Source organism: Haliotis rubra, unplaced genomic scaffold, assembly GCF_003918875.1.
Source record: "Haliotis rubra isolate DU_JTF1 unplaced genomic scaffold, ASM391887v1 Scf29, whole genome shotgun sequence".
NCBI lineage: Eukaryota > Metazoa > Mollusca > Gastropoda > Lepetellida > Haliotidae > Haliotis > Haliotis rubra.
Genome location: NW_025766957.1, coordinates 1,738,551 through 1,762,412, shown reverse-complemented (window position 1 = coordinate 1,762,412; position 23,862 = coordinate 1,738,551). Strand labels below are relative to the sequence as shown.

Here is a 23,862-nt window from a genome sequence, read left to right as displayed (position 1 = left end):
TTTTACGACAAGCATGGATTGCTGAAGATCAACAGGTCCCCAGTAGTCTGGTGCTGTTTATAAGAAGTGACTAATAAGTGTTTTGGTAATGGTAACATACCTTCAAATAAATTAATGCCCTCTACATGTGCTATCATATGAGTGTAAACAGGGCTTTCTGTGTCATTCTGAAAATTCTTTATGATAAATGAAAACTATCAATTATTTTTTTCTGCATTAACTGATGCATTAAATAATTCATTGTGTCCATCGGTGGCTTCAATAGAGTTAATGATTAGTACTGAAAGAATTGATGATCATTACAGATCATTTTTAAAAAAAGATGAGAGTTGTACCCCATCAAATAATGTTGTAGTGGGTGGTTAAGTGAACCCCCCGTCCGAAACATATTTTGCTCTTGTTACCATGGAAACAGAGCATTACATATATTACATACCCATTTCATATGACCACAACCATACTTTTCTTGAAGAATAGACATGTATGTACAAGAAAATATAGGTTTTGTCTTGTTATACCATCAGTTGGGGTTGCTCCTATTTTTATAGGCCTTTTGAAGAATGGCCACTGGACTATAAGTTTGACTGGCTTGTTTGAGTGAAAGTTTACACTGAGTATTTTTCTATGTCACTTTTAGCAATATCATGGCGGGAAACACAAAACATTGGCATCACACAATTTACAGACGGGGAATCAGTCCCGGTTGCTAGGTGTATGCTCTAACCACAATCTACCCACTGTCCCAAAGTTTATGACTTTCAGGTCACTGTGACATTGCTATATACACAACAGGGGTGGTGGGGTAGCCTAGTGGTTAAAGCGTTTGCTCATCATGCCAAAGACCTGGGTTTGATTCCCCACATGGGTACACTACAATGTGTGAAGGCCATGACATTGCTGGAATATTGCTAAAAGTTGCATGAAACTAAACTGAGTTACTACAAATACAACCTTTACTCATTAATTAACTCCAGTGTGACCACATCTCTTGTGTTGAGTGTTGTGGATACAGTGTGTGTTTGGTGATTGGAAGGTTGATGGTTAAATCCCCACCTAAGTCATACCTAAACATGTTAAAAATTGGTACTTGTTATTTCTCTGCCTGGTGCAAGGCATTAATGATATAAAAGAAAGATTTAGGGGAATCAAACTTAGCCTTTCAACACTGTAACAAGGAGACTGTAAAAACTGTTGCCACTTAAGCATGGACAATTATAAGTATTGATAGTTTGATTGATCAATCAATCAAAGTTCTTCATCTTGTCCCTATCAGAGGTACACTCCTGCAGCTTACTGTGCAGAGTCGTGTCCCCTAGTCCATGTTCAGTGAGTGAGTGAGTTTTAGTTTTATGCCACATTTAGCAATATTCCAGCAATATCACGACAGGGGACACCAGAAATGGGCTTCACACATTGTACACATGTTGGGAATCGAACCCAGGTCTTCGGTGTGACTAGCAAACGCTTTAAACACTAGGCTACCCAACCTTCCCTAATCCATATTCAACAACCAGTGGTTGATAGAATGAACCCACCCGGAAACATTCCATCCATCTTTATTTTTTTCACATAAATGCTCCACTTTATTGGCATGCTTCACAATCCCAACAAGACTCAGTTGAGATTCATGTCACTTTTAGCAATATTAAAGCTATATAGTCTTGATGGACACCAAAAATGGGCTCCACACATGTATACCCAGGTGAGGAATCAAACAAGAGCCTTTGGCATAACCACCAGCCATTTTCACCTCATGGCTATCCCATTGGATGAGAACATATGAACATGATTATATTTATATCGAAATGTTGCTTGTCATCCATAAAGTTTATGCTTCATTTTTAACTCACCAACTTCTAAAATGCCGATCAAACAATGCTATTTATTGTTGATCAAATGCCATTTCATTAAAAGACAACAGAAGCACTTATTAGACATTTTTATTACAGACAATATCAAACATTCATATAAAACTTTCATGGGATATAACTGGCATGCAGAAGTTGTGTCAATGAAGGCAGGATAGACTTTCATGGGACATAAACCTACTATAGTGCGTTTGGCTCAAAAGTGGACCGATGAATTGCAATCTAACTCAAAAACTAATAAACATATAGTACTCAATGAAACGCTGATCATGATCAAAATATCAGACCAACTCTGTGATTTGTTGGCAGAATTTATGTCCTAAAATTAAAAAAGTTGTTTAACAAACTATCATTAAAATATTGACACAGTTCACTATTTGTTACGAGGGAGGAGTGCAGAGAAAGGGACAGCCAGGTTTTAGAGAAGCACATGCACAAGTGCCGACAAAGTTATTGATTCATTAACCTGTGCTGTGCCATCTCCATCCTTTCTCGCACACCTGGCTGTCCCTTTCTCTGCACTCCTCCATCGTAACAAATAATGAACTGTGTCAATATTTTAATGATAGTTTGTTAAAAAACTTTTTTATTTTTAGGACATAATTTCTGCAAACACCTCTCAGAGTTGGTCTGACGTTTTCATTATGATCAGTGTTTCATTTAGTATTTTATGTTTATAAGTTTTCGAGTTAGATTGCAATTCATCGGTCCACTTTTGAGCCAAACAGACTATACATACAGATCGTGATTGGTTTCATATTTGGCTACAGAAATGTTATTTGCTACAGCTGTATGAGCTGATTTTGGGCTACAAATGTAGAAGTAATGTTTGACTTCAGCTGTAGAAGTAATGTTTGGCTACAACTGTAGAAGTAGTGTTTGGCTACAACTGTGGAAGTAATGTCTGGCTACAGCTGTTGAAGTAATGTTTGACTACAACTGTAGAAGTAATGTCTGGCTACATCTGTAGAAGTAATGTCTGGCTACAACTGTGGAAGTAATGTCTGGCTACAACTGTAGAAGTAATGTTTGACTTCAGCTGTAGAAGTAATGTCTGGCTACAACTGTAGAAGTAATGTTTGACTTCAGCTGTAGAAGTAATGTTTGGCTACAGCTGTAGAAGTAATGTCTGGCTACAACTGTAGAAGTAATGTCTGGCTACAACTATAGAAGTAATGTCTGGCTACAGCTGTTGAAGTAATGTTTGGCTACAACTGTAGAAGTAATGTTTGACTTCAGCTGTAGAAGTAATGTTTGACTTCAGCTGTAGAAGTAATGTTTGGCTACAACTGTAGAAGTAATGTCTGGCTACAACTGTGGAAGTAATGTCTGGCTACAACTGTAGAAGTAATGTCTGGCTACAGCTGTTGAAGTAATGTTTGGCTACAACTGTAGAAGTAATGTTTGGCTACAACTGTAGAAGTAATGTCTGGCTACAACTGTGGAAGTAATGTCTGGCTACAACTGTAGAAGTAATGTCTGGCTACAACTGTAGAAGTAATGTCTGGCTACAACTGTAGAAGTAATGTCTGGCTACAACTGTAGAAGTAATGTTTGACTTCAGCTGTAGAAGTAATGTTTGACTTCAGCTGTAGAAGTAATGTTTGGCTTCAGCTGTTGAAGTAATGTCTAGCTACAACTGTAGAAGTAGTGTCTGGCTACAACTGTAGAAGTAGTGTCTGGCTACAACTGTAGAAGTAATGTCTGGCTACAACTGTAGAAGTAATGTCTGGCTACAACTGTGGAAGTAATGTTTGGCTACAACTGTAGAAGTAATGTCTGGCTACAACTGTAGAAGTAATGTCTGGCTACAACTGTGGAAGTGATGTTTGCCTACAATTGTAGAAGTGATATTTGGATAGACTGTTAAAGTGATGTTTGGCTCTTAATGAAAGTTTAAGTACAAGACTGTATACATGAAACAATATGATTTAAACAATGTAGTAAAACATGTATGTACAACAAAAGGAAAATACACATTCACCCTCACTCTCTCTCACACACACACACCCTATAAAACACTCCTCCGTGTTTGACCTGTGAAGATCTGGGTTAGAATTGATCTTCAGTAACCAATGCCTGTCGTAAGAGGCGACTAACAGGATTAGGTGGTCAGACTCACTGACTTGGTTGACACAAGTCATCGCATCTCAATTCCGTAGATTGATGCTCATGATGTCGATCACTGTATTGTCTGGTCCAGACTCGATTATTTACAGACCGCCGCTATATAGCTGGAATATTGCTGAGTGCGGTGTAAAACTAGACTTACTCACTCACTCTTCCCACAGAGGTTACTTGTCATATCTTCCTACAAAGCTCTGTTCTAATAAGGCCATATTTCCCGGTTCTTGTAAAATCCCCTAGTGGCAATAATTCGCAACACAAATTACCTCCCTTCTTTCTATCCAATCAGAACATGTGTTACATTGACTTAAATCCAACTTGACTAATGCAAGTAAAAATGGGGCCACAAATATCCCACTTCTCTGCCGGAGACTTGTGCGACACACAAGACATCTGATGGCAAGCTTGTCCGTTGTCAACGAGGGGGATGGAGACCCCATTGATCCGGCATTACAAGACTGAATTCTGTCTAGAAGAAACGTTTGCGCATCGCGCAGGGGAAGAGTTTTTCCCGAAGCATACGGAAATCACTAAGGAATCGAGAATGATCACTTTTGAAACAACGTCGCTGATGGCACAACTAAATCTGATTGCAACCAATCACGAATCTTGAACACTCGCACCATGAAAGGTAGTATTAGAACAGAGGTTCGTAGGAAGATACGACAAGTAACCTCTGTGGGAAGACAATGTCACTCTTCCATGCTCATACAAGATGGCTACTAACCCAAATGGCACTATATCAATGGAGTATTCTGGTACTCTCTATAAGATGAAAAATATTTCTTGCCCTTTTAATATATAATAACTTAGTAAATATATTTTACAAAAACTTGAAGTACTCAAGGATCAGTCTGTTTCAACTCATCTCTGAATGTGTATCTACTGTATTCTAAATGTTCGGAACAATGGACGTTCAAACATTCAAACCCTGTCCCAACAGTGGAGGAGTAGTACATATATCCATATGACCAATAATTAAAACCAAACAAAACCGATCAAATAAAATTATATACTTGTTTACATTTAATCACTTTGAGAAATACAGATGAGATAATTTCTTTTATCGCCATCTGTTTCTCACAACTGGCACAGAAATACATACATGTACTTTGAATGCAAGCAAAATATCAAATAAATTCTTGCCTGCAAGCCCATGTCAAGAAACAAAGGGCTTTTTGAATGCATAAGGGCCTCCAACAAAATCCAAGAGACTTAATTTGTTTTCCCCCTACATATAATAAAAAATCATTGGAAAATATAACCATTGGTACCAGCAGACATCTGAAACAATTGAGCACCAACCCTTATTCGTTCTTATGTCACAAATGTATCTACATGTGGCATTTATGATTTTGATCAAAGCAAGGTTCCACCAATTCTTGCTGGAGAGATAGTAGACAAGCAATGTGCATGTTTTGTTCTCTCTGGTGCTCACAAGAACTAAAGGAGTGTTGGGGTTGCCTAGTGATCAAAGTGTCTGTTCATAGCTCGGAAAAAACAGGATTGATTCCTCACATGGGGGCGGCAGGGGTAGCCTAGTGGTTGAAGCGTTCGCTCGCCAGGCTGAAGACCCGGGGTCGATTCCCCACTTAGGTACAATGTGTGAAGCCCATTTCTGGTGTCCCTGCCGTGATATTACTGGAATATTGCTAAAAGCGGAGTAAAACATTACTTACCTACTCACTCTCAGGTACAGAGTCACATCGCATCATGCAAGGAATCAGAGGAAGAAATTGAAAGGGTGGTCATACCATTACTGCTATGAAAGAGTTACAAAACTTGTCATAAGAAAATCAATTCCAGCTCCTAAATTTCAGCTTTAGAATTATGCTGTTACGATCCACTCGCATTCTTGGCGAATCAAAATTTGATCCCTTCATGGGGGCAGTGGAGTAGCCTAGTGGTTAAAGCCTTCGCTTGTCACGCCCAAGACCCGGATTCGATTCCAAACATGGGTACAATCTGTGAAGCCCATTTCTGGTGTACCCTGCTGTGATATTGCTAAAAGCAGCGTAAAACCACACTCACTCATCCCATCAGGTCACTCGAGATGACTGGCCCTCATCTCTGGAACAATCTTCCATCTCACCTTAGAACACAACCAGGTTCAGCTGTTTTTATATCAAATCTAAAGATGTGTCTCTTTGCTGAAGCACTTGAACTCTATGTGATATCTAGACCATCTTAGAGCCAAAGCGCCTTTGAGCGGTTTACGGATATTGGCTTATACAAGTATTTGTATGTATGTATGTATGTATGTATTTGTATGTATGTATGTATGTATGTATGTATGTATGTATGTATGTATGTATGTATGTATGTATGTATGTATGTATGTATGTATGTATGTATGTATGTATGTATGTATGTATGTATGTATGTATGTATGTATGTATGTATGTATGTATGTATGTATGTATGTATGTATGCATGCATGCATGCATGCATGCATGTATCATGAATTCAATTCATAGTTCATGATCAATGAATCAAACATTTAGGGCTTTTAACAGCACTGTTTTTACTTGAATTTGGGTGTTATTTATCAAAGCAAGATATGCAAAAGGGTACATATCCAAGCCAGGCAGAAAAATAGTCAACACTCTCAGCAAATTTTGTTTAATTTTCATAAATAACACTTTTAGACGAGTTTATGTATGACATGCAGAATTTCCCTGTCTGTAATCAGGCAGTCATGTGAATGAGTGACTCCCTCTAAGGTCACTTGTACGCGTCCTCTACTGCTTATATTTAAGTAATGTGCTCATTACCAATTGTCCTAATATATATTAACACTGCCAGCATAGTCAAAACATGTCAAAGAATATATTTTGTTATAGTTTAATATCATAAATAACATATCAACAGCTGACTTGTTATTGTATTTGTTATCTAATATTCGTGATAAATAACATATGTAAATTTATACACAAAAGCAAGCGTGCTTTGTTAAAATTCTGTTTTTTCCAAGGACATATATTATCATGTATACATTTAATTCATCTTGTAACTGGTCTTCAATCAGTTCTAAAATGTTTGGAGTGCTTTTCTATTTATCTTGGTATTTAAAATACAAAAGTATGCTGCAAAGGCTTTTCAGCTCACTTGACAGAAATACTTTCTTTACCAGAAATACTACTACAAATATCTAAAATAGAACAACTATAGTGAGTAGAAGGAACATTCATGTAAAAGATTGAAGAATAAAAATGAAATAGTTTTGCAACATGGCTTAAGACTGCTATCTTAGATACAAATTCTGATGCTTTGAATAAACTTGGACCTTCTTACAGTCTTTAACAACTTGTCATTCTTAGGAATGACATTATAAAAACATTTTGTGACTAAAAACAATGATTTTTTAACAACAAATAAGAACGACACTTGCAATAAAAACACACTGAAGAAAACAAGATATACTATATTACCATAGATAAGCCAATTTTGAGGACCAAAAAAAAGCAGTCTGTTGAAGGGGGTCAGCTAATCCACAGGTTACAACCAAGGCAATCCAGTAATTGATATCACTCTTGCTTGACAACAGTATAAGAATCTATACCGACATGTTGCATCATAATATAATAAAGAAGTTGTTATCCATAAAGTATCACATCTTTCTCTGACTACGTCTAGATAAATCTCTCACAGATACCCCCATCATGGTGAGACATGCGAAACAGATTACAGAATTCAAAGCAGTGGATATCTTGAAGAAAACTGGAGTTAGAGTTTATGTTCACTAAGAAAGTGAGCAGTAAAGTCGTATTTATCCTTCAGCAGCTTGCCACATATATTGCAACAGCGGCAGTCCATCTTGTCGTGCATGCTGCGATGAAGGTGATACATTGCTGCATCCTGGAATATCACACAACAGAAGTCACAGCGGAATATATCATCCCGCGACATCATGTGACGAATCAGATCATCTGACGAGAAGTCCACCAGAGAAATCCGATTATTTGTCCGAATCTGACTCTGAACATGATTGGAGTTGAAGCTTGAGGATAACCTTGACCCATACGACCTTGATCCTAGATGTCTGGAGGGTGAATGTCCGAGAAGGGATTGTCGCAATGCTTGTGTCGGAATCCCGATGTCGGAGCTGGAGTGATTGCTGTCACTTGTGACGCTCACGTTATCAGTGTCGTCTGCTCCTTTCACACTTTTATGTTCAGGCGCAATTTCAACAGAGTCATTCTGATCATTCTTAGGGATGATGCTGTATCTTTGGGATGAGGGGAATACTGGCTGGTTGCCTCCATCTGACAGAGGACTTTTGGAGACGGGATGAAGAGGAATCTTACCATCAAGCCACTTGTCCGACTGACTTGTAATCAGACTGTCTGTGTCGGTTTCTAGATCTTCTACTTCCGTCTTGATTATTGTCTGAATATCAAGCTCTGGCTCCATCTTCCGTACAAAGGCTGGTTTCCTTCTCCGCGTTGACGAAGGTAGGGGAGACAACCCTGTCGAATCCCCTCCATCCACAACCAAATCTCGGACCAACTCCGGTTCTCTGCTGTTTGCGGTCAGTTCTGTTGTTGACCATGTTCCACTCTCGTCCAGCATGTGCTGTTGTATGTGTTGTTCAAGACGTTGTTTCCGGCAGAAGCCCATCTTGCAGATGTTACAGGAGTAGGGCTTTTCTCCCGTGTGTATGCGTTTGTGGCCATTGAGGTGAGATGACTGGGCAAAGCGTTTATTGCAGATGTGACAGGCGTACGGTTTCTCACCTGTGTGAGTTCGTTTGTGGATAATCAGGTGTGCTCTCTGTGTGAATCTCTTGTTGCACACGTTGCAGCCATGTGGACGTTCACCTGTTGATGATAACAAACAACATTATGACACATGCTGTGTTTAGTTTGTTTGTTGTAATGCTTCTATAAACCAATATATGGATGACGATATGCTGAGGCCACAATATGACACATACCCTGATAATATGGGTGTGATACAATTCCTATGCTGATAAAGGACTCTTCGTTATGTCATAAGTACATATATTCTCTTTGATTGTTTGTTTGTTGTTTAATGTCACACTCAGCAATATTTCAGCTATATGATGGAAATAATCGAGACCAGACAATCCACTGATCAACAGCATGAGCATTGATCTACACAATTGGGTGATGACCTGTGTCAACCAAGTCAGTGAGCCTGACCACACGATCATGTTAGTTGCCTCTAAAACAAGCATTGGTTACGGAAGACCAATTATATCCAGGATCTTCATGGATGTTCATAGTTCTTGTGATATGGTCTCTGCTTGATATAACTGCAATACTGAAAAAGCGACATTAAACCCAAAACAGTCACTCATGTGAGCCAATTGTTTACAGGCTGGAAGTGTGAACTGTGTCAGTAGCTTTGATAACAGCATACCTCTTGTAATGAGACAAATCACTATAAACATGTCTCAAACTGGCTGCATTATACATACGATCTTACCTGTGTGTGTGCGTTGATGTTCAAGAAGGCTGGCTGGGGAAGACAGGTGCTTGCCACAAGTGTTGCATCTCAGGCGATCATTCCCTCCATCTACCTGCTCAGCCTTCAAGTCCATGACAGAGTCTAAACATCCAAATATTTAAATGATTAACATTACAATTTGAATTGATCTAGATTCAAAGAAAAATGTCTTTGACATATTTGACATCTGATTATAATATTTGTTGCAACAAAATTAAAGAGGTCAAATTTGATGTGTATATTTGGAACATGTCACCATTAGCTGTTTTATATCAAACGACCCTTTATTATGTTAGCAAACTACTATCACTGAACAAAAGTTTGATGGAGACTAAAAACTCAACTATTTTCAAAACTGATTAGAATTTCTGATCTTTCGCCAAGCCACAATATTTGTGTGATTTTGAAACAGACCTTGACCAGACAACGATGTCGGTCCTATTTTAGTACAAAGTGTGGTCGTTATTGTCAATACAATGAGAAAAGAGTCGACATTCTGTCACAATTCAGAATCTTACGCTGGGCTGAATCCCGGAAGTTGAGTCTTGCGAACAAAGGGACGTCACTCTCATATTTTATGAATACACCAACACCCCGCTGTGATTGTCAGTTCACAGGGCTCTCTCTTTCTTCTCTTTGTCATTCGAATTTCTGTTTCACTAAAAGTTTTGTACTAAATTGTACGATTGTAATCTGGTTAAACGAACATATGAACACTGTATTTCTCATACATTCTCTTACACACAAAATTAACTTGGGGCACGGTGGCAGTGAATTTAAAAAAATACTAATTTAACAATGTCCCAAATTTCCACCCATGTGAAAATTCATAGTATTTTTTAATCGATTGTCCATTTTTGAATCAGCTAGAAACGAATTAATGCATTCACTCTAGTCTCAGGATAAAAAAACAAAACAAAAGCACCAACCAGTCCACGGAAATTGCTCTGGATCAGTGCCCCTTTAATAGTGCATTGACATTAGCACCCGAAAAGATATTTAGGAATATATACATGCATATATACTAGGCACATAAAGAAACTGTGCATACAAAAATTAAAATCTAAATTTATCAAACCTGTGTAGACACATAAGGATTTAAACTCAGAGATTAGTGACATGTATCCAACATGCATGCACGTGCCACGTTCCGTGACGTCAGTGGGTTCGTCCTTGAGACGTGCAATACGTTGTTGCACGTGCATTCCGGGAAAGAGAAACAGAGTAAATGAATGCCACACAATACTGTCACTTTGGAAAGCTCAACCCCTGCCCTTGCGATCGTTCAAAAAATTAAACGGCTATTGAAACGCATAGCATGCCAAGGCTCACGTCTGCACAAAGTCATGAGGCCATTGGGATGGTCCGTGGGGGAATGTCTCAACGACAAGTGGCTGCACATTTCCACTGCCACCGGAACACCATTTCTGCACTGGTGAGACGCTACCAGAACACAAATGACGTCATCGATCGGCCACGTTCTGGTCGTCCACGTGTAACAACGCCAAGACAGGACAGATGGATAAGGGTGACCCATCTTCGCCACAGGTTTCAGACTGCAGTGATGACTGCCCGAACCATCCCAGGACTTCGCCGTATCCATCCCAACACAGTTCGACAACGTTTACGTCATCACGGGATCAGACCACGACGTCCCGCCATACGGCCTATCCTGACACAACGTCATCGACAAGCTCGCCGAATGTGGTGCCGAAATCATGTCCGCAGACCCTTGTTTTGGTGGAGAAATGTTGTTTTTACAGATGAGTCCAGGTTTAACATTTCCCATAGTGATGGACGTCAACGTGCCTATAGACGCGTTGGAGAACGTTATGCACAGGCCTGTGTCTTGGAGAGGAATCGCTTTGGTGGTGGTTCCGTGATGATTTGGGGTGGAATAACAGCACGCCAAAGAACTCCTTTGGTGATTGTTCAGGGCAACTTAACTGGTGTGGGCTACAGGGATCAGATTCTTCGACCTGTGGCAATTCCCTTTCTGCAACGCCATGGCCCTGGGTTAACATTCCAACAGGACAATGCCCGCCCTCATACGGCAAGGGTTGCTATGGATTTCTTGCAACACCACAACGTTGACTTACTGCCTTGGCCTGCAAATTCACCGGATCTCTCCCCGATAGAGCATGTTTGGGACGAGATGGATCGACGTCTACGCCGTCTTCCTCATCCGCCAGATAACGTCCTTGACCTTGCAACAGTACTTGAGACAATCTGGCGTGACATCCCACAAGCCTTCCTTGCACGTTTGATAGGCTCTATGCGTCGTCGATGCACTGCTGTTCTCAATGCCGATGGTGGACATACCCGTTATTGAGCTTGTGACATGGTCGTTTGACCCCTGTCCCGCTTGTGGACTCGTGACGTCATTGTGATTGACTTTTAATTGAAATTCTCCCGACTTGTTATGGTCTCATGATCCCTCCATTAAAGTTTATATGTACCTTTGACATTGTTAACGTACTTATCAACTGGGATAATATTTTGACAATGCACAGTTTCTTTATGTGGCTAGTATATAAAGAAAACAAAACGGTTTGACGGAGCAATATAAAATTATACATGTATTTGTCTATTTCCTTTTCTGTCTTTCTGCCATTTGATGTTTTAATTGTACATAGGCATTCCAGTAAATTAATGCGATAAGGCATTTTGGGTTGTGATAACTTGTGTCCAATCCTTTTCCTGAGAATAAAATATGTTAACGAAACAGAGGAGGTTTTGGGACCTTTGTCATCTATTATACTGTGGAGGTGCGCTTGCGTTTGCGTTAGAGATTAGTACGTATTACCCCTGCTGTTTTACGTAACATTTTTTCATGACCCACCTGTTTAATATATGTCCGTAGTTAATATTAAAACGCGCGCGCGCGCACACACACATCCACACACATTGGTTAAATAATTTTCTGTTTCAAAATTGACAATAACCACTTTTTTTTCTAGTAAATACCACTTTGAAACTGGTAATTACCACTTTTAAAACTAGTAACTACCACTTTTAAAACTAGTAACTACCATCTTTTTTTCAGGTAATTACCACCTTTGAAAGTTTTTGTCTGGTAAATACCACTTTTGAAACAAGTAAATTAAAACTTTTAAATTTTACTTATTCTTATTCATATTCTTGTTAGGCGTTTTAAAATAATTCTATAATATCATGGTTGAACTTTCATTTTACATACTGAATGTTATGTAAATTTTGCCATTTTAAAAAATAATGCCATGTATTGATTGTTGCATTTTAGTTTGCATATAGTTTGTATAAATATATTTTTATCATTTCAGAATATCTAGATACACATGCAACATTTTCAGCTTATGGTTACAGGAATGTTTTGTCCAAATCTAGAGTTTAGTTTGTGCATTTTCATTTTGTGATTGACTGATGGTTAAACTTCGACTTACTTGTTTAATGAGTCTCACCCTCGTGTCTACTGATATCAGTTATATCAATACGAGTTGGCCTGCCGAGGATATTTTTACTTTATCAACGAGTGTTGATATAATTGTCAGTAGACACGAGGGTGAAATTCTATTTATCATCAAAAATCACTCTTCATCAGTTTTCAATGAAAAATGTGCTTCACTGAACATGATACTGCCATTAGGCTTGCAGTACAGCGATGTCATAGCATTGTGACGTCATCAAGTTCATGACGTCATAGCATTGTCAGGGCATTGTACCAAATCTACTGTCATAACGATATCTCCTAGGAGGTATCGTATGATCTCACACAAGCAATATCTTACCCGAGTGTCTTTTGATATAAAATATATCACCACGAGTTGATAAAGTTACAAATATCCGAGGCTTGTCGAGGATATTTTTTACTTTTACAACGAGTTTTGATATATTTAATATAAGTAAAAATGTACATCTCTGAACATGGTACTGCCATTGAAATGAATATGAATAAATATAAGTAAAATTTAAAAGTTCTAATTTACTTGTTTCAAAAGTGGTATTTACCAGAAAGAAGTGGTAATTACCAGTTTCAAATGTGTTAATTACCAGAAATAGTGGTAATTACTAGTTTTAAAAGTGGTATTTAATTTACCAGAAAAAAGTGGTTGTTACCAATTTTAAAACAGTAAATTAAAAAAAACCATTTTTGACCACTCTGGGTTTTCGTAGCAATGAGATCCAACTTTTATTAATAAGGAACGAGACCCCTCCCCATCGCTGAGACATCACCAAAGGGTTCAACTGCATGGATCATCTCCTGGTGATATGCCTCGTTATGACGTCTCCAGCGGCCCCCAGCAGCGTGTAAAAGACAACAACTTTCCCCAGATCAGTGAACTCTACGCCATGTCCTCAAGCTGCGGTTTTCTCGGAGCCTGCACCAGACGTTCCTCTGAGGAAAAGACGTTTGATCGGACGACGAGCCCTCAGAGTAGCAGACCGAAGACTCCTGATGGTACTGGTGTTGAGTCGGACTCTCCATTGCTGGATTTGTCATGGGATCTGGTCTTGCCATACGAATTAGGACCTGTTCATTATGGCCATTCCCCACATATTTGCTCACAAGTCGACTTACATAACCCTGTACATATTCAGGTTATCACTGATGTTGCGGCAAGACATCCTGTTATGCAAGTCAACACGTTGTCATCGTGTATTTTCTGAAAGTTCAATCCCATTTCACCTCATATTAGGGCCTACCACAGAAACCATAAACAGTCAATTTGGAATGAGTGAGTTTAGTTTCATGCCGCACTTTCATATTCCAGCTATATGGCGGCGGTCTATAAAAATCGAGTCAAGACCAGACAATCCAGTGATCAACAGCATGAGCATCGACTTACGCAATTGTGATACGATGACCATGTGTCAACCATGTCAGCGAGCCTGACCACCCGATCCCCGTTAGTCGCCTCTTACGATAAGCATGGCTTGCTGAAGACCAATTCTAACCCGCATCTTCACGGGTCTACAAAATTAAGACATGGTAACAGTGCATTAAAACTTGATTTACTAAGAAAAAAAATTCAAGCATGTGAAAATTCAATTTTTACTTTCATCCATTGTGGGACCGCCTCCGTGGTGTAGTGGTTAGAGCGTCCACCCGGAGATCGGAAGGTCGTGGGTTCGATCCCGACCGCGTCATACCAAAAACGTTAAAATATGGTACTTGTTGGTCCCTGCCTGGCGCTCGGCATTAATGGGTACAAGGACTGGTCGGCTCGGAGTCGGTATAATGTGTCTGAGTTGGGTATTCATGCTTCACTGCAGCATGGTATCTCAGTGGGCTAGCACTATAAAACCAGCTTAAGTCTGGGCTAGTACAAGCAGACGCACGTAAACATACACATGCACGTAGTCATATGAGCGAAATATTCTCAAGCACATCGTAAAACCCAATTTCACCTCACCTCATCCATTGTCTATCTATTGACAAACTGATGCATTGTCTATTTCATACTGACATGATCCTAGTTGACAAAACAGATTTCCTTTCCTTCTTCCATTTGATGTATTAATTGTAAACAGGCATTCATGTAAATATATGGGAGAAGGCTAACTGTGATAACTGGTGCTGAACCCTTTTCATGAAAATGTAATATGTTTACACCAAACAGAGGTTGGTTGTTGTTTAACACTGATATCAGCAATATTCCATCTAAAAGGCGGTGGTCCTTAAATAATCGAGTCTGGACAAGACAATCCAGTGATCAACATCATGAGCATCGATCTACGCAATTGGGATACCATGACATGTGTCCACCAAGTCAGAGAGCCTGACCACCGGATAGTTGCATCTTACCACAAGCAAGTGTTGTTGAAGACCAATTCTAACCCATATCTTCAAGGGTTCACTTCAAACTGGAACATGTACCCTCCAGAGTTTCCTCCCCTAAAAAACAGACTCTGTATGATGCTGTAAACGATTTATTTGCAGTACCATCACAACAAGTCAGCTCCTTTAATACAAAATCTAAATAAAACATAAACATACATTAAAATAAACATATAGAATCCAACTGATATGTGGTATGAAGAGCTCCTCTGATAACAAATATACCGGAATAAATACAACAACAAATGTGTTTAAAAAATCTGGGAATGTCACAACAACACCTGATTTAAATTCAAACAACTACATATTTCATAATTTACATAATATTCACACACAAGTTGAACAAAATCACACGGTAAAATCAAATTCTTTTAAGGCAAGAAAGGCAGTTTATTCTTTTCTATCAATTGATGATACCTCACTGGATATTTAGAAGATAAATAGTTTCATTTGTTCAATTCCCAGGATTCATTGGAATCCAACATAGGCAAATTTAGTTTAAAACCGACCCTGTCAGCAATGGCTTTCATCCACCAGGCAATATGTTAAATGAATTACATTTAGGTGGACAGCCCTTTCTCATTACTGGGTAATACTTCTGACTTTAAATATGTATTGTTTCATGATGCTATTTGTTACTGTAAACCACTAACATTTTAGCGTTTAAAACCTCTGTATTCAGGGCATCAAGATGCTGTTTTTTCAAAATGATTCTTTCAATCCTCTAGATGTATAAGACTAAAATATATTCAGTCAATTGATTGAGGGGGGGAAGGGAAATCGAAACCCCTGAATCCCACCTTGGCTCTGCCACTGCAAAACATAAACTTCAATGTGGTCTTTAGTCATTTTAAAAAAAAAAAAGGAAAAAAAAGGGGTGGGTGTTTTTCAGAACAACAAACACACACACACACACACACACACACGATTTAGGACAACCAGCCTCCCAATGAACATTTAATTCCAAAGACTATTTACCAAGTAGACCTGCACAAGTCTCTAAGGTAATAATTAAAAGTTTTAATATTACCTAAAAAATATAAATATTTCTCCAACAGACTGGCATCCTTAACGTCCGCTAATGTAGACATGCCTCTTTAAAGGATAGAAACATTTGTCTCACTGCAGGTAAGAAAACCTATAAACTAAGCCCTGGTTTACTATCGAGCCCCTTGCAATATAATAGTGGATTAGTTTCTGACCCGCAGTGGAGGCTAATGGATAGAATTACTATACATCCATTAGCTTAGGACGGTATTTAGTTCTGCTTTGGAGTGAGGCTATCTATCAAGCAGCTGACATATATATTTCTCAAATGCTAAATTGCCAGTATGTATATGACGCTTATCAAATTGTTACAACTAGTAGCTGTGCTACTATGTCAGTTGTATATTAATATATAGTATGACCAGAAATTATTGAGACTTTTAGGAATACGCTTAATTGGATTTCTATAATAAACACCCTTGACCAGCTATCAAGTGCTTGGTTTCATTCAAGAGAGACAACTCCGTTCATCCTTTTACATTAGTTTGTGAAGTTATCCCCCCAAGTGGAAGTTGATTTTAGAGTATTCTAACAAGGACATCAGATCAGCTAAAGTGATTTCAGGCAGAACAGGCATTCCTTTGTCCACTGTTTATCGTGTTTTGAAAAATATTGCAAATGGATATGGCACTGAGCACTAGGGAGGAGCAGGTAGGCCCAGAGATTGACTGTTGGTGACAGGAGGTGGCTTGGTATTCTTGTTTCTTAAAACAAACGAAGGAGTTTAGAAAACTTAAGGCAGGATATGATTGATAGAGGAACTGTGGCTGTCTGTAAGGAGACAATTAGAACTGAGCTGCATACAATGGGTTGGCAGAAAAGTCGAGGAATTCCATCACCGATCATGAAACCTGAACAAAAGGAGCGAAGGTTGAACTGGTGCTTACAGCATACAAATTTAACTGGGACAATGTGATTTTCTCAGATGAAAGTTATGTGTGGCTGTTTCTTAATACACTGAAATTCTGGACCAAACAAACTGAAAAACCTCAGTATCAGCGCCCAAAATACAGTCAGAAATTTAACGTGTGGGGTGGCATATCTGTGTCAGGGGCAATGCCCCTCTGTGTATTTGAAGGGAATATGAACAGTGAGCGGTACACAGATATTCTCGAGGGACATTTACTTCCATCTGCTCACGTGTTCTATGGAATCTTTTTGAATTTTCCAGCAGGACAACGACCCAAAACATCGTTCAAAGCATTCACAGGCCTGGTTTCGGACTCAAAATATGACATTATTAGATTGGCCAAGCTATAGCCCTGACCTAAATCCAATAAAAAATGTTTGCGGACTTATGAAGGAAAGTGTCAATAACAAAAATCTGACAAATATTGTTGAAATGAAAGAAGAGGTGGTCCGATATTGAGACAGCATGGACCACAACTTTCTAACTTCACATTGAAGCCTGCATTGCTGCCCATGGTGACTTGACAAAATATTAACTGTTCACCTGTCTTTGAATCTGGTGTTATGCTCTGCTAATATTCACATTTAATACGTGAGTAATGAGTGAAAACAATATAAAAATTTACTATCTTTAAATTCTCAATAATTTCAGGTTGTACTGTATAAGTGTTGCATAAATATATGTTGTATAATGAATTAATCCATGACAGATGACAATGACCTGTATAAGCCATGACCAGAGGTAAAAGACATAGGCTAGGTGTTCTGGGGCTGACCTGGCACGTAGTGTTTCTTGTAGATACACAAACCTGCATAATATTAATAATAATAATGGCATTTGTTATGTGCTGAATTTCGCACCACGGAGGGGCACACTCAAAGCTCTACAATCTGATTAATATTACCCTTGATAACCCAAGCTTTCTGTGAGGCGCTAGAAGGTTAATAGTCACATGACCTATCCCACTTATATATATAGTGACATGACTTATCTCACCTATATACATATATATATATACCCCAAGATATTGATTCCATTCTTGTCAATTCCTACCAAGAACCTTACACCAACACTAGGTGATACTGAGATCTGACAGAACTGGGGAATTAGCGCCTGTGGACTTAGTCCTGCTACCTTGTCAGTAGTGAGTGGGTGTGTGGGTGTGTGGGTGAGTAGGTGTGTGTGTGCATGAGTGAGTGAGTGGTGGGTGTATGCATGTGTGCATGAGCCAGCAATATCATGGCAGGGTTACACCAGAAATGGGCTTCACACTGTACCCGGGTGTTCGGTATAACAACTGAAAGTTTCAACCACTAAGCTACCCACTGTCCCCAAATGGTTGGAATATGCAAATAATAAATAATCAATATAACCACTCTAACAGTAGTACAAAGTATCAAAAGGTAATAATCAAAAGAAAATCTACTGTAAATTCTGTTTACAAAACTACTAAACACGCTTAACAGTTACATTGGAATATGTGAATATGACAAATGGTATGCTAATCCAGCACCAACAACTGCCGACAGAAGAAATGAGGGAGGGATTAAGAAACAATGGAGGGTTGGTTTGGGTTTTGTTTAATTATTATTAAAGCTATGTGGTGACAGTCTGAAAATAATTGAGTCTGGACCAGACAATCCAGTGAACAGCATGAGCATTGACCTATGGAATTGGGATATGATAACATGTGTCACCCAAATCAGGGAGCCTGACCACCCGATCCCGTTAGTCACCTCTAACGGCAAGCATGGATTACTGAAGACCAATTATAACCTGGATCTTCACGGGTCACAATGAAGGGACATGTAAGGTAACTGTATCTATTTTGAACAGTATGATCACAGGAAGTGTGTGGTGGAAAACTCAAAGTTAGCACTGTCATACCAAAGATCACAAATCGGTTAAATCTGGCGTTCATGGCAGTGATCAGTTCGACCAATGACCAAGGAACATGAGCAAATTACTGTTTTTTACCACAGGTGTCTTGTATGTGATAGCTGATTGTATCATTTATAACTTGAGTTTTTTTATTACAAATTAATCCTAGATGGTTTAACAAGGATTCAAAACATTGTTTCCTAGCTTTCTCACTTTCCTTTAAATCATCTATCATGGCAGCAACAAAAGGGTCGTCCAAAGGAAAATGATCTGTCCTGCACTCAACATGGATCCCTGTCAAAACAGCCACACCACTGCCAAAGCTTGTTTTCACAATGGAAGCAGGAGCTCCTTCAACTGGAGGAATATTTGGCAAGAATATCAAATCGTGGAACTAAATCACTGGTATGCAAAGGGTTATCTCCCCTTGAGGGTGATCCCAAGTCTGTCTGATGTTCAATGGCAAGACTGGGAATGGTCTGTAATGTTTGTCCTGAGACTTGGCAGCCGAGGTGATCCTTCATGATGGCCTTGACATGGTCGTATGGCTGAAAGTGTCCCCCTCCGTTGAAATAGGAATGAAATTTAACAACTTTTTGCAGATTTGTGTCCAAGAATTCAGTTGGTGCTGCAACTGCACCTTGGTAGGAGTTGTATTTGAAATTAGGAAACACAGGACCTTCACAGAGACCTAAAAGAAAGAGACAGTTATTTAGTGGGAGATGTCCGTAATGGTTTGGATTATCCATGGGTTCTATGTGATATTATGAATCAGGTAACGTGTGTATATTTGATGCTTATGCTGCTGTAAGCAACATCCCAGCTACATGACATTTGCTTCTTTGTTTGTTAGTGGTTTAACACCGCGGCACTCAGCAATACCCAGCTATATTGCAGCGGCATGTAAATGGTTAGACCAGACAAACCAGTGATCAAAAGCTAGAGCATCGATTTACGCAATTGGGATACGATAACGTGTCAATCAAATCTGAGAGCCTGACCACCCGATCCCGTTAGTCGCATCTTACGACAAGCATGGTTTGCTGAAGACCAATTCTAACCCGGATATCCACGGATCAAGCTATGTGACAGTGGCCTGTAAATAACTGAGTGTGGACCAGCTAATCCAGTGACTGATATTATGAGCAACGGTCCATGATGTCGGGGATTTGCATCAACCACGTACCAGAGCCTGACCACATGATGTATGTATACTATTCACACTTTGCTAAGGATCAAATCATGGATTCAACAGAAAACTATGATGTGGGGTCAAATTTGGTCTAAATAGATAAGCTTATTGTAAGCATGGATCCTAGGTTTCAGTATGTCATTTCATCTTGTGGATCCCATACCTGCTATTGACAGGTGTTGTGTACTTGTCAATGACTCATTCCATGATTTGCAAAATGGTTGATTGGTGCCATTTTTGTGATCCTTAGCAAAGTGTGAGTAGTATAGCTGCCCATTTCCAGCAGTATAGAATGCTAGGCAACTGTTCTAACACTGAATTGCTACTTGGGAAAACTAGGATTACATGCGGGTGTGTGAGGGAGGAGAGAGAGTTGATTTTATAAATATTTCAGGCACATCTCAGCAGTCAAACACCAGAAATCACCATCCAATAACACTCTGCACAAAAATCAGTATCATAAACAAAGGACAAAAGGTTCACATACCTGGGAAAAACTTCAGATGTCTTTCTCCACAAACTTCTAAAGGTCCACATTTGTCAAATTCTATAAAGTCACAGCCGAAGTACCCCCCTGAACACAACCCTAAGTATGCCCCTCCTTTCAGCACATAGTTTCTGATAATCTTTATCCCAGAAGCCCCTAGTGCACGGATGAGGCCAAGGTCATATCCTCCACCAATAGCAAGCAGTGCAGCATCCTTGACCCAATGACCTGTCCAAGGTAAAGGACAAATTAAAAAGGGTGTAATTTGTTCTTGTTTCTCTGTTGTTCAATGCCACATTAAACAATGTTCCAGCTATGAACAGGAACTCCAATTATTGACATCACGAGCATCAATCTCTGTTGTTGGGTCATGGTGACATGCATCCAGCCATACTGTTAGCCCTTTCTTATGATAAACATTGGAGTCTGATGGCAGATACTAACCAAGACTAACATTTATAGTTTGGCATGAAATGCATGTGGACCCTTTTTTTTAAAATATCTCTTCATCCAATGACCCAATCGATCTCAAACTGTGCAAGTGGATGTTTTGTCAGACAACCTAATCACATTGTAAATCACCGATTTTATGCATTTGTATTAAAGAATCTGTCTATGTAACTGTCAACAAAATAAACAGCAGAACGCAGAGGGCTTGCAGAGGGAGGGAGCCAATGACCTGTAACAGCGGTAGTGTTGGGTCATAAAGGTAAATGCACGTGCAGTTCATGATAGTTACCTGTGCACTGCACAGTGATAGACTGTTTGGATCATTCACATTGGCTACGTCTAGCTGTCATCATGAAAGCTTATTCAGATGATGCTAAACGTTTAATTAGAAATGTGTTGAATTTTGTTTAAAAAGAGAGCAAACGTAGCAAACCGATTTATAAGGTGTCGGATTACATGAAACGTCCAACTTTTGCTCTTGGCATGAAAAAGAACATCGTGCTAACAATTGTGAAAAATAAACCAACAACCAATAAACAAAACCTTGTACAAAAAGGTAGGCATCCAAAGTTAGATTCTTTTGACATCAGGGTCATGAGCAAGGCTGACCTACATTGACGAACGTTTACCTTTATGACCCAACACTGCCGCTGTTACAGGTCATTGGCTCCCTCCCTCTGAAAGCCCTCTGCGTTCTGCTGTTTATTTTGTTGACAGTTACACAGACAGATTCTTTAATACAAATGCATAAAATCGGTGATTTACAATGTGATTAGGTTGTCTGACAAAACATCCACTTGCACAGTTTGAGATCGATTGGGTCATTGGATGAAGAGATATTTACAAAAAAAACGGGTCCACATGCATTTCATGCCAAACTATAGTCTCTGAATACATATAATTTTGATAGATACAAACAATCCCACTTAAATTGAAAAGGAGCCCCAGTGAGATTGGAGATTCAGAACCTGGAGAAATCTAGACCTGCTTCATTTAGGGCTTTAGAATTGCAGGGAGGAGTTGGCTTTAGGGAAAATAATGTGGTTCAGGGACGGTGAGACAAACTAATTCTAACCATAAATCTTCATGAAATAAAACTCACTGTGTACATTTCATGTTTGAAATACTGTATGTATACATTTGATTGCATTGCTAGTTGAACAAAAGTTTCATTCAGGGTATCATATTTCACTATTTTCCCCACTCCCATAACGGCCTGCTGTACAGGGTTAGGGTTGTACACTTATTGATGCTTACATCAACATACTGAACATTTTATTTACAGAAATAAATAAAATTTGAAGTTTCATAAATGCTAATCAAATGTCTTTATCTTAGAAAGGAAATATTCGCATTGCATATATTTTAATTTTATTGCCTCCGTACATATTTTGAGATTTTGCAAAATACACTGCCAATTATTTTAAGGTCATATCTGAGAACATATAATAATTCTAGCTGCTGGTTATATACAAGGATAGATGACACGACTTACCTTCAATGATATCGGCTGGTTTTATATAGGCAACAGTGTAAGTCTCATCAACTGCCTCCTTCAGTGATGCAAACAGCTGCTTTCGACACTTCACCTCCGCTCCTTCCCCATGATACACATACACCTTACGCTTAGACATCCCCAGCAGTCGTCTCAGTCGAACCAGCCCCAAATACACCATCAGCGCACTAATCAAGCCACCACCTGAAAACTCACATCAAAGCCTTTATAGTGAAATTCAGTATCCACGTTGATCGGGAGGACTTGTGTGGAACCCCATCCACCTCGCTATTTGCTTTCATGGCGGCATGCACTGATATCATTCTAGTTCAATAAACATGTTTTGAAATTGATTGCTATAGCACAAGTTCACATGGTGGAGTCGTGGTGACAGATTTCTCTACTCTTCAGTGTCAGTGAATGACAGGTGTTTGCACTACCTAATGTTCGTTCTTGTCCTTGATTGAGGCAGTCGCTCGTCCGAATCGTGATTTTATAAAATTGTGGATCAAACCATTCTAAAACGACACTGGAATGTGTCGCAGGCATTATGAATAGAAGTAATGCATACAAAATCATCATTTTTGATACAACACATTCTACACGATTTACACACAATCATATTCATAATACTATTCTATCAAACACATTTATCTCACGATGATAATATTTAATATTTCAAACACTAATTAACAACTAGCAACTTATTATCGTTAAATGGTAAAAACTAAACTCACATACACGGTTTTATGTAGGAAGTTGAGTCACTCACGCCGTGAGGAGGGTTATGTTATTACTTAGTTTTCTTTTTGGTTTTCAATATAATTTTTACTCCATTGGGCCCAGTCTATTTCGTATATTTACACGGGCGATTCCAGCGTTTTATAAAACAATTCTGCGTAAAATGCTGTCTCAGGTGTGTCTCGTTTGTATCTATTCGTGTACTTCTACAATCGTGTAACACCGTTTCTTATACTCTCAAGGGAGTGAGTTTAGTTTTATGCCGCTTTAGCAATATCCCAGCAATATCCGACATATATTAGCTGGAATATTGCTGAGTGCGGCGTAAAACTAAACTCACTCACTCCCAGCAATATCACGGCGGGGGACACCAG

The 23,862-nt window shown here is 39.1% G+C and overlaps 2 protein-coding genes and 1 long non-coding RNA gene across 4 annotated transcripts in view; all 3 read right to left on the bottom strand.

Annotated features, from left to right (window-relative positions):
• Window positions 1–6,601: 6,601 nt before the first annotated feature.
• LOC124281798 (zinc finger protein 271-like) lies at window positions 6,602–10,045 on the bottom strand. 2 transcript variants are annotated; one of them, XM_046717787.1, is made up of 3 exons: window positions 9,986–10,045; window positions 9,447–9,569; window positions 6,602–8,815 (listed from the first exon to the last, which is right to left on the bottom strand). In XM_046717787.1, the coding sequence occupies exons 2-3, from the start codon at window positions 9,559–9,561 to the stop codon at window positions 7,722–7,724; spliced, it is 1,209 nt and encodes a 402-aa protein (XP_046573743.1). In that variant the 5' UTR covers window positions 9,562–9,569; window positions 9,986–10,045; the 3' UTR covers window positions 6,602–7,721. The 2 variants fall into 2 exon arrangements, with proteins under 2 accessions (XP_046573743.1, XP_046573744.1); XM_046717788.1 differs by having other exon boundaries at window positions 9,882–9,991.
• A 5,319-nt stretch (window positions 10,046–15,364) lies between these two features.
• The window catches only part of LOC124281809, a 19,407-nt gene continuing 10,909 nt past the window's right edge, over window positions 15,365–23,862 (bottom strand). Inside the window, exon 4 of the long non-coding RNA XR_006899980.1 lies at window positions 15,365–15,808. This is a non-coding gene — a long non-coding RNA (uncharacterized LOC124281809). The remainder of the gene's footprint in view (window positions 15,809–23,862) is intronic.
• LOC124281801 (biotin--protein ligase-like) lies at window positions 19,346–23,758 on the bottom strand. The gene is made up of 4 exons (XM_046717793.1): window positions 23,188–23,758; window positions 22,748–22,951; window positions 20,803–21,030; window positions 19,346–19,814 (listed from the first exon to the last, which is right to left on the bottom strand). Exons 1-4 carry the CDS (start codon window positions 23,327–23,329, stop codon window positions 19,477–19,479), a joined length of 912 nt encoding a protein of 303 aa, XP_046573749.1. The 5' UTR covers window positions 23,330–23,758; the 3' UTR covers window positions 19,346–19,476.